Below are 13,114 nucleotides of genomic sequence, written 5' to 3' on the forward strand. Positions count from 1 at the left end.
CAGTTTCGAAAACTGTAAGAGTAGAATAATATAAAGTTAAACAGACAGTGGAAGCTCAGTGGAACGCACTTTCCCTCTGTAATAAGCATAAACCTGTCTGAAAGCAATTTATTTAGTCCATTTATTTATCATTTATATTTACTGTATAGTAATAAATCAACAGAGCAGGGAAGTTTAAAAGTGGGCGTGACCAAAACACCTTTTTTATGTATGTTAATGAACCAAGAATCCATCCAATGGCAGCAGTGTATGCAAATGAGGCAGGTAGTGATCCAATCAGCATGTTTGTGGGTGGAGTCTTTCCGAGGCAGTGCTCCTGCAGTCTGAGCTCAGGTTTTGTTTTTTGTTTTTTTAACCTTTTTGGTCACCGTGACCTTGACTTTGGTCAGGTGACCCCAAAAATTTTGGAGGTTCTATTTGAGATCAATGCCCATCTATCCTGAAAGTTTAATGAAGATTGGTCCAGCTGTTTTCCCGTAACATCATTTCCAAAAAAAACAAAGAAACCCGACTGAAAACAATACCTCTCCCTCCCCCTGGTGGACTCCGTCCCAGGCGAGGCAAAAATGGAAACCAATGTAAGGCCATGAATGACGTATGAAGATATAGTATCTACATCAAATATATGTAGATAGCACTCATGTATGCTGGCATTCAGAAAGTTAGATTCTTCGCATTCATTATGAAATTTAGTGAAGCTCTGTGCTCTGATATAGTTGAAAAAAAATAATCAGTCTAGAATTAACTTATCAGATAAATATATACTAGTAAATAAACCTTGAAAAGACGTAGGGCACTCTATCTGAATTGAACAGATATAGGATAAACTAAGAGACCACATCTGCGCTAATGCTATAAGGTTCTGCGCCACAACAAAAAGAAGGGGTTTACGGGTAAGTCGAGTGAGCAGAGGTGCACAGATCAGCTGACCTCCACATCTCTGTCTGCTATCCTTAGTGGTTATCTGTAGTGCTGAATGCTCAGCAGGTGCTTATTGGCTGAGTATTGAGCATTAATTTAAAAGAAACAGCAAAATAAAATGTTATTGCATCTCCATTCTTTCTGCAGGTGCAGTGAGACTTTTCATTTAGTTTTTCTGTTTTTGTCCCATAGTGGACACCTATGTGACCACCATACACTCGTGTTCATAGAGACAGAACAGGGTTCTCGACTTTTCAAAAATAAAAGGTGGTGGCAGGGGTTTGGGGGCCACCTAGGTCCCCAACAGGATCCAGGGGCAGAGCCCCAGTGGGGGCCAGGGAAGGCTTTTTTTTTTTTATATGCCTCAGCCAAGGAGGTTATGTTTTCGGTAGCGTTGGTTTGTTTGTTGGTTGGTTTGTCTGTTAGCAACATTACGGAATAAGTTATGAATGGATTGCTCTGAGATTTTTTCCAGAGGCGTGACTGTGCAGAAGTAACAATCCATTAAATTTTGGTGGTGATCCGGATCACCTTCTGGATCCCGGAATTTTTTAAAGGATTCTTGGCGGAGGTCTGCCCTCTCCGAGTGCTTTGCTAGTTTGACAGTGAAACTGGCCAATAAATGGATGGCAAATGCTAAATCATTGTTAAAATCTCATCTCATTATCTCTAGCCGCTTTATCCTGTTCTACAGGGTCGCAGGCAAGCTGGAGCCTATCCCAGCTGACTACGGGCAAAAGGCGGGGTACACCCTGGACAAGTCGCCAGGTCATCACAGGGCATTGTTAAAATCATTTTACAAAAAATTAACACGTTCTTACTGTACATATCATCTGATGGACAACGGCCAAAGATAGAACTTGTGATACAAGATGTTTTATTGGGTCCAGTTTCCCAAAGTAGCAGCAGAAATTTAACACAATAAATTATAATAATAAAATAAGAGTTCAAGTAATTATTTCAACAAAAAAAAATACTTTTGTCTACAAAATAGATTACTGTATTGCACTATGTTTGCACCGCCTGATTACATGCACATCACATGCCTACTACATAACAGACAGTGCCCATGACCCACTAATCCACCTCCCTTCAGAGGGCTAGATATAGTGGCCTGTCCCCACCCACTGGAAGATATCAGTTACTTTATATTACCAATATCGCCTAAACCATACATTTACATAACAATTTTAGGTCTAAGTGCATGCCAATAATCTCTATAATTCATAAACAAAATGCCCAATTACAAAAAAAACATACTTTTTTTTATATTATACAATACACACAATGTTAATTGGATGAAACCACGACAATCCATGCACGAGCTGGTGCGTGTGCCCGAGACTGGCACTACAAAGCCACCCTGGCCTCTGTAGTTCGGGTCCTTTGACCCAGGAATCCGGAAGTCCTGCAGTAAACAAACAGGGAAGCAACGGGAAAATGCAGCTCTCGCCTACACAATCACAGATACGTAAAATAAAAGACCTGAACTTAACTAGTGTGTGTGTGTGCTGTTATGATTAACTGTGTGTGGTCAGAAAAGATTATAGATAAGCGTAACCATTGCACAATAACGCTACAAACAACCTGCGTGTGCACCGCGAAGTTATTTAGCTGCTGGTTAGCTGGAGCTTGTAGCTTCCAGCGTTACGATGTGTCAGTATAGTGTAATGTGGTGCAGTGTAGTGTAACGCAGGGATAGACCTCAATCTGCAGAGCTCTGCGTCACAATCTGTATGCAGCCGGCCGAATGGTTTTCTGTTGCAATCACGTGGCCACTTCAGGTAGTCCCGTATGCATTCGTTTAATGGTCTTCTGCATGTTAAATAGTTACGAAATGATGATAAAGCGAATACTTGACGATTTATTTGGTGTATACTGATGAAGTGGGGGGTTTTTTTGGCCAAGGGAAGGGTGGTGGGCCAGAATTATAACGTGGCAATGCGCCACTTTAAAAGCGCCCATGGAGAACACTGCAGAAGTACAAACCAGACCTTATACAGCAGCTTGGTGAGAGAAGAGTGAGCTTAATATTGGCAGTGGGCATAGCAAAGGAACATGCATGATGAGCGTCCTTTTTTTTTAAATATTTAATTACACAAAGCCATAGCCAGTCACAAGCAAACAAATAAATTAATGGCTGAAGGTTTCGCTATAGGGCAATTCCATGTAAATGTCAACCTCACCATGCAAAAATAAAGCAACATGTAATACATCAAAACCACTCCCAGAGATATCACCTAGGCCTGTATTTTACAGATGTGAATAAGTTGAACCAATTTGTAACCAACCTAATATGTCACTGTCAGTCTCTCTTATAATGTAAACCCCAAGCTAAAATCAACTTTGATCATGTACAATTCTATATTATTGCCACAAGCCACAGAAATGTATGCTAAAATCCACAAAACAGCAGAACAATAGCCATCCTAAATATTATTTAAGAACTTTGATAGTTTTAGCTGATATTTAGAGAGTTTTTCAAAGGGTTATTGTGGTTAAATTGCTGATTTTCTAAACATATGCCATGTCTATTTCAGACGCGTCACATCCATAACGCTGACTTTTCCTTCTGAAACTCTGCATGAAATACAAAATATTTTAAACAAAGATTTTTTTTAATATTCACCTTGGACCCCTCTATCAAATGGATATCTCCATTTCGACATTAGGTTTACAATTTCACAGAGTTTGATAAAAATGTACAGTCACCCAAGAAAAGTGATACTTTTTCTGTCACGTCCATAACGCATCTTTTATTGCCGTTTTCTGGCATGCCCTAGATGTACTATGGGAATTGTTCTTGTTCTATCACTTCTCCAGTATGGTAAAGCCTTAAAATATGCAACACCTGTTTAAATACTGGGAGACAATAAAACATGCACTGGGTCATTTGTTGCCATTTTGAGCTCAAGTGTCACGTCCATAACGCTGGAATTGCTCTATATTTTATATCACTCCACACCCTTGTAATAAACTGGCAATTATTTTTTAATTATCAGTGATGCTAATGAGCTGTTTTGTGCTGCAGGGAAACTTTGGCAGTGTAGAGATGTGCCGATATGACCCCCTGCAGGACGGTACAGGCGAGGTGGTGGCAGTGAAAAAGCTCCAGCACAGCACAACTGAACACCTCCGTGACTTTGAGCGGGAGATTGAGATCCTGAAGTCTCTCCAGCATGAGAACATTGTGAAGTACAAAGGAGTGTGCTATGGTGCAGGTGAGGAGGCCTGTTGTGCATATTAAAATATCCTCCAACTTTCTTCTCGAATCCTATGTTCATATGTTGATCCCTTTGTTTTGAGTCTATATGCATAATGTACTATACCTTTTTCCCCCGACCACAGATACAGTTGATCAGACAAGATCAAAATCTGTTTGTTGTCCAAAGTTTGGTTTTTGTTTTTTGTTTTTGTACTGGAGCTTTGGGACTAATCTTGGTAATAAATATATGCAAGTGCATAGCTTACAAAAGTCCATAAAAGGTCAAGATCACAAAGGGCTGGAAACATGAAATGACTGCTAAACAGTGAAAGAAAAGGCAGAAGTGGAAGTTACTTTGACTCATGCTAATAAAAATATTTAGCACCTGAGGTGGTCAAACTCTAGTGACAAATTATAGAAGAAAGAAAATGGTGTGAGATGAAAATAGAGGAGAAAAAAATCTACACTATACCCAGTCTGTGAAGATTCTCAGTCATCCAGGTCATAGTAAGCTGTGGGTGGTAAAAGAGAGCAACTGGACTTGCTTGGAGATTCTTGAAGACATTTCACCTCTCATCCGAAAGGCTTCTTCAGTTCTGTCTGACTAAGGCCAAGTTTACATTAGACCGTATCTGTCTCGTTTTCTTCGCGGATGCACTGTCCGTTTACATTAAAAGCCGGGAAACGGGAATCCGCCAGGGTCCACGTATTCAATCCAGATCGTGTCTGGTCCGGTGCTGTGTAAACATTGAGAATATGCGGATACGCTGTGCTGAGCTCTAGCTGGCGTCGTCATTGGACAACGTCACTGTGACATCCACCTTCCTGATTCGCTGGCGTTGGTCATGTGACGCGACTGCTGAAAAACGGCACGGACTTCCGCCTTGTATCACCTTTCATTAAAGAGTATAAAAGTATGAAAATGCTGCAAATACTGATGCAAATACTGCCCATTGTATAGTTATGATTGTCTTTAGGCTTGCCATCCTTCCACTTGCAAGTGGTAAGTGACGCGAATGCCCGATATGCACTGTGATCACACACACAGCGGCTCAGTCCCGAATCACTGCTCGTGCGCTTCACTCGCGCGCTCTGTGAGCTGCGCAGGGCCGGAGTGCGCACCCTCCAGAGGGCACTTGCTGTTCAGGGCGGAGTGATTTGGAGCGCAGGATGCCTGCGGAGCCGAGCGTATCCGTGTATTGGCGTTGCTGTGTGCACGCGAATCATGTATTGGCGTTGCTGTGTGCACGCTAATCATTTTAAAAACGTTAATCTGATGATCCGCTGATACGGTCTAATGTAAACCCCACCTAATAGGGAGTATCAGCTATTTATCCTCTCATGGATGAAAAGCAATCCTAAGGTGTCGTTGAGCCATCCTGTTGGTGTGGGTCACTGGGGGCTGGGTGTGAACGGCCTAGAGAGTTGTTGGGATGATCAATGGATTGTTGGTTCTCTCCGTCCTCCTGTGATACCCCTTTTCCACCAAATCAGTTCCAGGGCTGGTTCGGGGCTGGTGCTGGTTCACAACTCGTTCAACTTGCGAGCCAGCTGAGAACCAGTTTGCTTTTCCATAGCTCGCGGAGCTACGTCATTACTTCGCTGTATACGTCATTACGTCGCTGTATACGTCAGTTACGTCGCTACGTTTGCATAAACCTTGGCGCGAATATCGAAGCAAAAACACGGAAGCAGCAGCAGCAACAACAATAATAATAAATTACTTCCCATTTGTACAGCTGCTGCTTCTCGTCGCTTAAAAATGGAGATCTTTCGCGGTCTTGTTATTGTTGTTGGTCTTAACAACTCCGCCCCTCCGCTGACGTAAGCGGTTCTTTCCTCTGGCCCAGCAAAGAGTTGGTGCTAGCCTGGAACCGGTTTTTCTGGCCCCAGAGCCAGTTCTTTGTCAGTGGAAACAGAAAACCCTGTTCCAAACTAAGCACTGGCCCCGAACCAGCCCTGGAACTGCTTTGGTGGAAAAGGAGCATGAGTCACTGAAAACAGCTGGGTTTTGGTGTGCATTCAGTTGTCTGGGAAGTGTGCCAAGGACTGCATTGTAGGTGGCTGATAAATGATGTCTTAGACCCCCACCTCTGTTCAGTGATGGCCGTTCCAGGTTGACAAAAATGGCTTCTTTAACTCCTTGCTCATACCAACGATCCTCTCTGGCTAAAATGCATACGTTGCAATCCTGAAATGAGTGTCCTTTGTTGTTAAGATGAAGGTAGACAGCAGAGTCCTGGCCTGAGGAACTGGCTCTCCTGTGTTGAGCCATACGCCTGTGGAGCGGTTGTTTAGTTTCTCCAGTATATGAGTCCGTGCATTCCTCACTTCACTGAATTGCATGCACTACGTTGTCCTGTTTGTGTCTGGGTATTCTGTCCTTAGGGTGGACCAGTTTCTGCTTCAGGGCGTTACTGGGTCTGAAATGTACTGGAATGTTGTGTTTGTAGAAGATCCTCCTGAGTTTCTCAGATAGACCAGAAATGTAGGGAATGACAATGTTCTTGCATTTGTTCCTGTTATCCTCCTTGTTCGTTATGTTCCTTTTTCTGCTCTTGAAGAAAGACTAGTTGGGATACCCGCAGTTCTGAAGTGCTTTCTTGATGTGATTCTGCTCCTCTTTTCCCTCTACCGTTGTAGGGATGTTCTGAGCCCTGTGTTGCAAGGTCCTAATGACCCCCAATTTGTGTTCCAGTGGGTGGTGAGAGTCAAAGAGTAGGTACTGGTCTGTGTGTGTGGGTTTCCGGTAGACCTCGATGCTAAGGCTTCTGTCTTGTCTAATGTGTACATCACAATCCAAGAAGGCTAGATTATTCCCACTGACGTCCTCCCGAGTGAAATTGATGTTGATGTCCATTGCATTGATGTGCTTAGAGAAAGCTTCCACCTCATGGGTTTTGATTTTAACCCAGGTGTCATCCACATATCTGAACCAGTGGCTGGGAGCAACTCCTGAAAAAGTGGTCAAAGCTTTATGTTTCACTTCCTCCATGTAAAGATTGGCCACAATAGGGGGACACTGGTGAGCCCATGGCGCATCCATGCTTCTGTCTGTAGAAACTTTCATTAAACTGGAAATAGGTGGTAGTCTGGCAGAGGTCAAGCAGGGTGCAAATGTGGTCCGTGGTGAGGTCCGTTCTATCCAGTAAGGCACTGTCTTGAAGGAGTCGTTTTCTAACAGATTCGACTGCTTCTGTGGTGGGAATGCAGGTGAAAAGAGAAGTGACATCGTAGGAAACCATGGTTTCATCAGAGTCTAGTTTGAGATCTGCAACTTTAGTAGCAAAATCTTGGGAGTTTTTGACATGATGTGGCATGTTTCCAACAAGAGGAGCCAGGATAGTGAATAGGTGTTTGCCAATGTTATAGGTGACAGTGTTTATACTGCTGATGATAGGTCTGAGTGGAGCTCCTTCCTTGTGAATCTTGGGGAGTCCGTATATGAGAGGAACGGCTTCCCCAGGGTACAATCTGTAGTACAGAGATCGGTTGATGGCTTGGTCCTTTTCTAGTTGTTACAGGCAGCTAACAACTTTTTCTTTTTCTAACAACCGGTGGGGTCCCACCTCAAGGTTTCATAGATGGTTGTGTCGCTGAGGAGACTGGTCATCTTTGAGTGGTAGCCCGCTGTGTTTAGCACCACAGTGCATCTCCCTTTGTCAGCAGGAAGGATGGTGATGTTCCGGTTTCTTTGAAGCAATGTAAGAGCCCTCCTTTCTTGGTTGAGGAGGTTGGAGGGGGGTGCTTTCGCACTGGACAGAGCAGCTGATATCTTCAGTCTAAGTTGTTGTGCCTCTGTGTTGGTCAGATTGTTGTTTCTGATGGCTGACTCTGTAGCTGTGATGAGGTGTGGACTGCCGAAAGCTCCTACACTGGGCACATGAGCATCAGAACTGAACCATGGAGGAAGGTGGCCTGCTCTGATTAATCATGATTCCTTTTACATCATTTTGATGGCCAGGTGTGTGTGTGTGTCACTTATCTGGGGAAATGATGGCACCAGGATGCACCATGGGAAGAAGGGAAGCTGGTGGATGCAGTGTAATGCTCTGGATGATGTTCTGCTGGGATACCTTTTGGTTTTTGCATTCATGTGGATGTTGCTTTGGCATGTACCACCTACCTAAACATTGTTGCAGGCCAAGTACACCCCTTCATAGCAACAGTATTCCCTCATGGCAGTGGCCTCTGTCAGCAGGACTATGTGCCCTGCCACACTGCAAAAATAGTTCAGGAACATGACAAAGAGTTCAAGGTGTTGATTTGGCCTCCAGATTCCCCAGATCTTAATCCGATCGAGAATATATGGAATGTGCTGGAAGGAGAAGCCCGATCCATGGTGGCCCCAGCTCGTAACTCACAGGACTTAAAGGATGTGCTCCTAACTTCTTTGTACCAAATACCACAGCATACCTTCAGAGGTCTTAGGGACTCTGAGCTGTTTTGGTGGCACACGGGGGACGTGCACAATATTAGGCAGGTGGTTTTATGGCTGATTGGTGTATAACAGTGAATCATGCAGTGTCCAAAACCACATAAGCAAATCTGACTGAAGTTATTTAAAGAAGCATGCCTTGTCTGACTACATTTGACTGAAAAGGAAAAACGGTTTCTGGAAGAATTAATATTTTGTTCATAATGTTATGCTCTTTTTTTCATTTGTCTATATTAGATTCATAACCAAATAACACAATTTGCTGGTCTTTTCTTCCAGGCCGGCGAAATCTTCGACTTGTAATGGAGTACCTGCCATATGGCAGCCTGAGAGATTATCTCAGCAAGAACCGAGTCAGGATTGACCACAAGAAGCTTGTACATTATGCCTCTCAAATATGCAAGGTATCAGAGTGACGCATCACCAATATCCATGCCTACGTCATATGTGTTTATTATTAAATGGTAGTGACGTTCTTATGCAATTTCTTAATCTGTCTTCTAGGCTACAAGGTTGTTGGTTTTTTTTTTAAGTAGAAATGGTGTATACATGAATGGCTTGTGTTGATACAGGGTATGGAGTATCTTGCAAACAAACGGTACATTCATCGAGATCTGGCTACTCGAAACATCTTGGTGGAGAGCGAGTCTCAGGTAAAAATTGGTGACTTCGGTTTGACCAAGGTTTTGCCTCAGGACAAAGAGTACTACAAGGTCAAAGAGCCTGGAGAGAGCCCAATATTCTGGTAAGATTTTGTATTTTGATTTGTTTAGGTGTTTCTCTTAGTTTTGGATTGATTTTATTCTGTATTTCTGAAAAGACAAAACTATGAGTATTATGTAGTATGGTACTATGAGTATGACTATTATGTAGATCGTGCACTAATATTTTGCAAACGCGGTCCATTTGTTTTCAGGTATGCCCCTGAATCCTTAACGGAAAGCAAGTTCTCTGTGGCATCAGACGTGTGGAGTTACGGTGTTGTTCTGTACGAACTCTTCACACACAGTGACAAGCTCTGTAGCCCCCCTACAGTATGTATTACTCATTCTCTTGTACAGTTGGCGTTTCTTCATTAACCTTTTGTTCTCATTTTTATTAATTTCATCCTAAGAACAATGAACAGCATATAAGTGATGACCTTTCAAATTCTGAGAACCACTTTACTGTTCACCCTGTGTCCACAAAGGAGACATTGGGTTTAAAATGGTTTAGTGTGCACATGCCATAATCATAGCAAGCAAATAGAATTCATCTGCCATCACGTTGTCGGAGTTTTCCAATTTTGTATGGCATTGGATGTAAAAAGACTACATTATGAGCTAAGCTGCAGCACTGTCTCTGTTCAGGTGTTTATGAGCATGATGGGAGGAGACAAGCATGGCCAGACTATAGTGTATCATCTCATCGAATTGTTGAAACAAGGGAACCGCTTACCTCAGCCAGTGGGTTGCCCCTCAGGGGTAAGTGACCAAGAAGTGCAAATAATTCTAAATGAACAATCCAGACTAAAAGGCATGTTGTCTTGTAAGTCATATATCTCCGCTGAAGTGGACATCAAGTGCTTTCATTACAATATCCTATAAATTCACCTTTAGGACATTAAATTACACACACACAGGCATGAAAGACTCTTAAAGCGAACCAGTCTTGGGCCATAGTTAGTACTTAGTTTTATCTTTCTTTTTCCCCCCTATTGTGGGGTTTGTTTGCTTAAGCATTTTACACTGTTTCCAGAATGTAATAAAGTTCAAGCAGAAATGCTGCACCAGGAAATAACTTTAGGTTGACAATTAAGTATGCCTGCATCGCATAAATTCAATCTGATAATTGTATCAGAATTCCTTATTAGAGAATATTGTTGTATTGTACAGCCCCAATTCCATAAATTTGGGACACTGTTTAAAACACAAATAAAAAAACCAGAATATGACTATTTCCAAATCATGGAAACCCTATATTTCATTGAAAATAGTACAAAGACAACATATCAAATGGTGAAACTGAGATTTTGTTTTTTGAAAAATATATGCTCATTTTAAATTTGATGTCAGCAACACATTTCAAATAAGTTGGAACTGGCAACAAAAGACGGAAAAAGTTATGCAACACAAAAAAAAAAAAGTTGGTTAATTGGCAACAGGTGAGTAATATGATTGGGGATAAACAGAGCATCACAGAGAGGCGGAGTCTCTCTGTCAAAGACTGCATGGGCAAACAGTGCAGCAACTTAAGAATAACGTTCCATCCATCCATTATCTGTCGCCGCTTATCCTGTGCAGGGTCGCAGGCAAGCTGGAGCCTATCCCAGCTGACTAGGGGTGAGAGGCGGGGTACACCCTGGACAAGTCGCCAGGTTATCACAGGGCTGACACATAGAGACAAACGACCATTCACACTCATTCACACCTACGGTCAATTTAGAGCCACCAATAAGCCTAGCCTAATGCAAAGAATTTGGGGATCACATCATCTACGGTACATAGTATCATTAAAAGATTCAGAGAATCTGGAGAAATCTCTGTATGCAAGAGACAAGGCTGAAAACTGACATTGGATGCCTGTGATCTTCAGGCCCTCAGGCGGCACTGCATTAAAAGCAGACACGTGTCTACTGTATAGTGGAAATCACTGTATGGGCTCAAGAACACTTCAGAAAACCATAGTCTGTGAAAACAGTTCATTACTGCACCCATAAATGCAAGTTAAAACCAAATATAAACAATATCCAGAAACACCACCACCTTCTCTGGGTGGAGCTCTTTTACGATGGACTAAGGCGAAGTGGAAAATTTGTCCTGAGGTCTGACGAATCAAATGTAGAAGTTCTTTTTAGAAATCATAGACACCACGTCCTCCAGGCTAAAGAGGAGAGGGACCATCCGGCTTGTTATCAGTGCACAGTTCAAAAGCCAGCATCTCTGATGGTATGAGGGTGCATTAGTGCACATGACATGGGTAGCTTGTACATCTGATACGTACATCTTGTACATCATTAATGCTGAACGATATATACACCTTTCAGAGCAATATGCTGCCATCCAAACAAAATCTTTTTCAGGGAAGACCTTCCTTCTTTCAGCAAGACAATGCCAAACCGCTTTCTGCACACATTAAAACTGCATGGCTCTGTAGTAAGAGTCTAGATGCTAAACTGGCCTGCCTGCAGTCCAGACCTATTTCCCATTTAAAACATTTGGTGCTTCATGAAGTGCAAAATACAACAAAGGAAACCCTGAACTGTTGAGCAACTGAAATTGTACATCAGGCAAGAATGGGACAACATTTCTCTTTTAAAACTACAGCAATTGGTCTCCTCAGTTCCCAAATGTGTAGTGTGTTGTTAAAAGTAGGAGGTGATGCAACACAGTGGTAAACATGCCCCTGTCTCAAGTTTTTCTGAAACGTGTTGTTGACATCAAATTCAAAATGTGCATATATTTTTCAAAAAACAATAGTTTAATTTTCACTATTTGATATTGTTGTGCTGTTTTCAGTGACATATACAGTAGGGTTTCCATGATTTACAAATGATCGCATTCTGTTTTTTATTTACATTTTACAGCATCCCAAATTTATGGAATTGGGGTTGTATAACTATTTAATATTATTAACCACTTTCTTTTTAATTCTATTAGATGTATGAGATAATGCAGGAGTGTTGGGATAATGACGTGACCTTTCGTCCAGCCTTTAAGGAGCTCGCTCTGCGCATCGACTTGTTTCGAGACAGCAGTGAATCAGACCTATACACCCAAGTGCCTCCATTTTAAGAGAAACACTTTGCTTTGTTCTCAAAACTGCCTTGGAGATCATCAGCACCAGGTCATTAATCAGGACCTCCGTCATCACTGTCTTTGCTTTTCAGTGTGCCATCTTGGCAGACCTCATTAAAGACTTCGAAGTTCTACCAGCCTTTAAGTAACGATGTTTTGTCGTGTCGTCGTCCCCCCCCCCAGCACACCGCTGCTAGCAGTGCTAGCATATTTTCTGAAGAACTGTGAAAGAATGCACATGCGATCGTGTTCTTTTTATATATGTGGGTTTTTTTTTGTACATATAAAGATTTTATAATTTTATAAAAATGAAAGATAAATGCAATTCTAGCTATATTTGGACTGTTAGAAAGCAGTGAAATATAAATGAAGAAAGATTATATAATGTTTATAGCTTTCCATCATCATGCGGGTGGTGTCTAATTAAAATCCTATATGAAATATCTGTGTCTGGATGTAGTCATTTTAAAGTAATATTTTTGGTCTCTCTAGTTTGAATAGATATGCAACAGCTTTTAAAAAATATGATGGTTTTAATTAATTTACTGTGCAGTGCAATTTATTTCAAGAGGTTAGTTTGTTCTAACTGGTAAGACAACAAAAGTAGCATAAACATGAATTTAAAATAAAGCAAATGATAAAGTTAAAAGATGAGCAATTCAAGGTTAGACTCAGGTCTTTTGATAAATGTTGACAATTACTGATGAGTAATGTGCGATCTTTAACTGTATTTATGACAGTGATTTTTAATCTCTATCCTGCACGGATGTGAAA

General features: G+C 41.8%; 1 protein-coding gene across 3 annotated transcripts in view; it reads left to right on the forward strand.

Moving 5' to 3' along the window:
* The window catches only part of jak2b (Janus kinase 2b), a 122,764-nt gene extending 109,983 nt beyond the window's left edge, over positions 1-12,781 (forward strand). For all 3 annotated transcript variants that reach the window (XM_060907070.1, XM_060907068.1, XM_060907069.1), the window contains exons 19-24: positions 3,953-4,142; positions 8,844-8,968; positions 9,137-9,309; positions 9,481-9,598; positions 9,914-10,027; positions 12,203-12,781. In XM_060907070.1, coding sequence (XP_060763053.1) covers positions 3,953-4,142; positions 8,844-8,968; positions 9,137-9,309; positions 9,481-9,598; positions 9,914-10,027; positions 12,203-12,337 — 855 coding nt within the window. In that variant the 3' untranslated portion in view covers positions 12,338-12,781. The remainder of the gene's footprint in view (positions 1-3,952; positions 4,143-8,843; positions 8,969-9,136; positions 9,310-9,480; positions 9,599-9,913; positions 10,028-12,202) is intronic.
* The last annotated feature ends 333 nt before the right edge of the window (positions 12,782-13,114 follow it).

The sequence above is a fragment of the Neoarius graeffei genome, chromosome 24 (genome assembly GCF_027579695.1).
Source record: "Neoarius graeffei isolate fNeoGra1 chromosome 24, fNeoGra1.pri, whole genome shotgun sequence".
Lineage (NCBI taxonomy): Eukaryota > Metazoa > Chordata > Actinopteri > Siluriformes > Ariidae > Neoarius > Neoarius graeffei.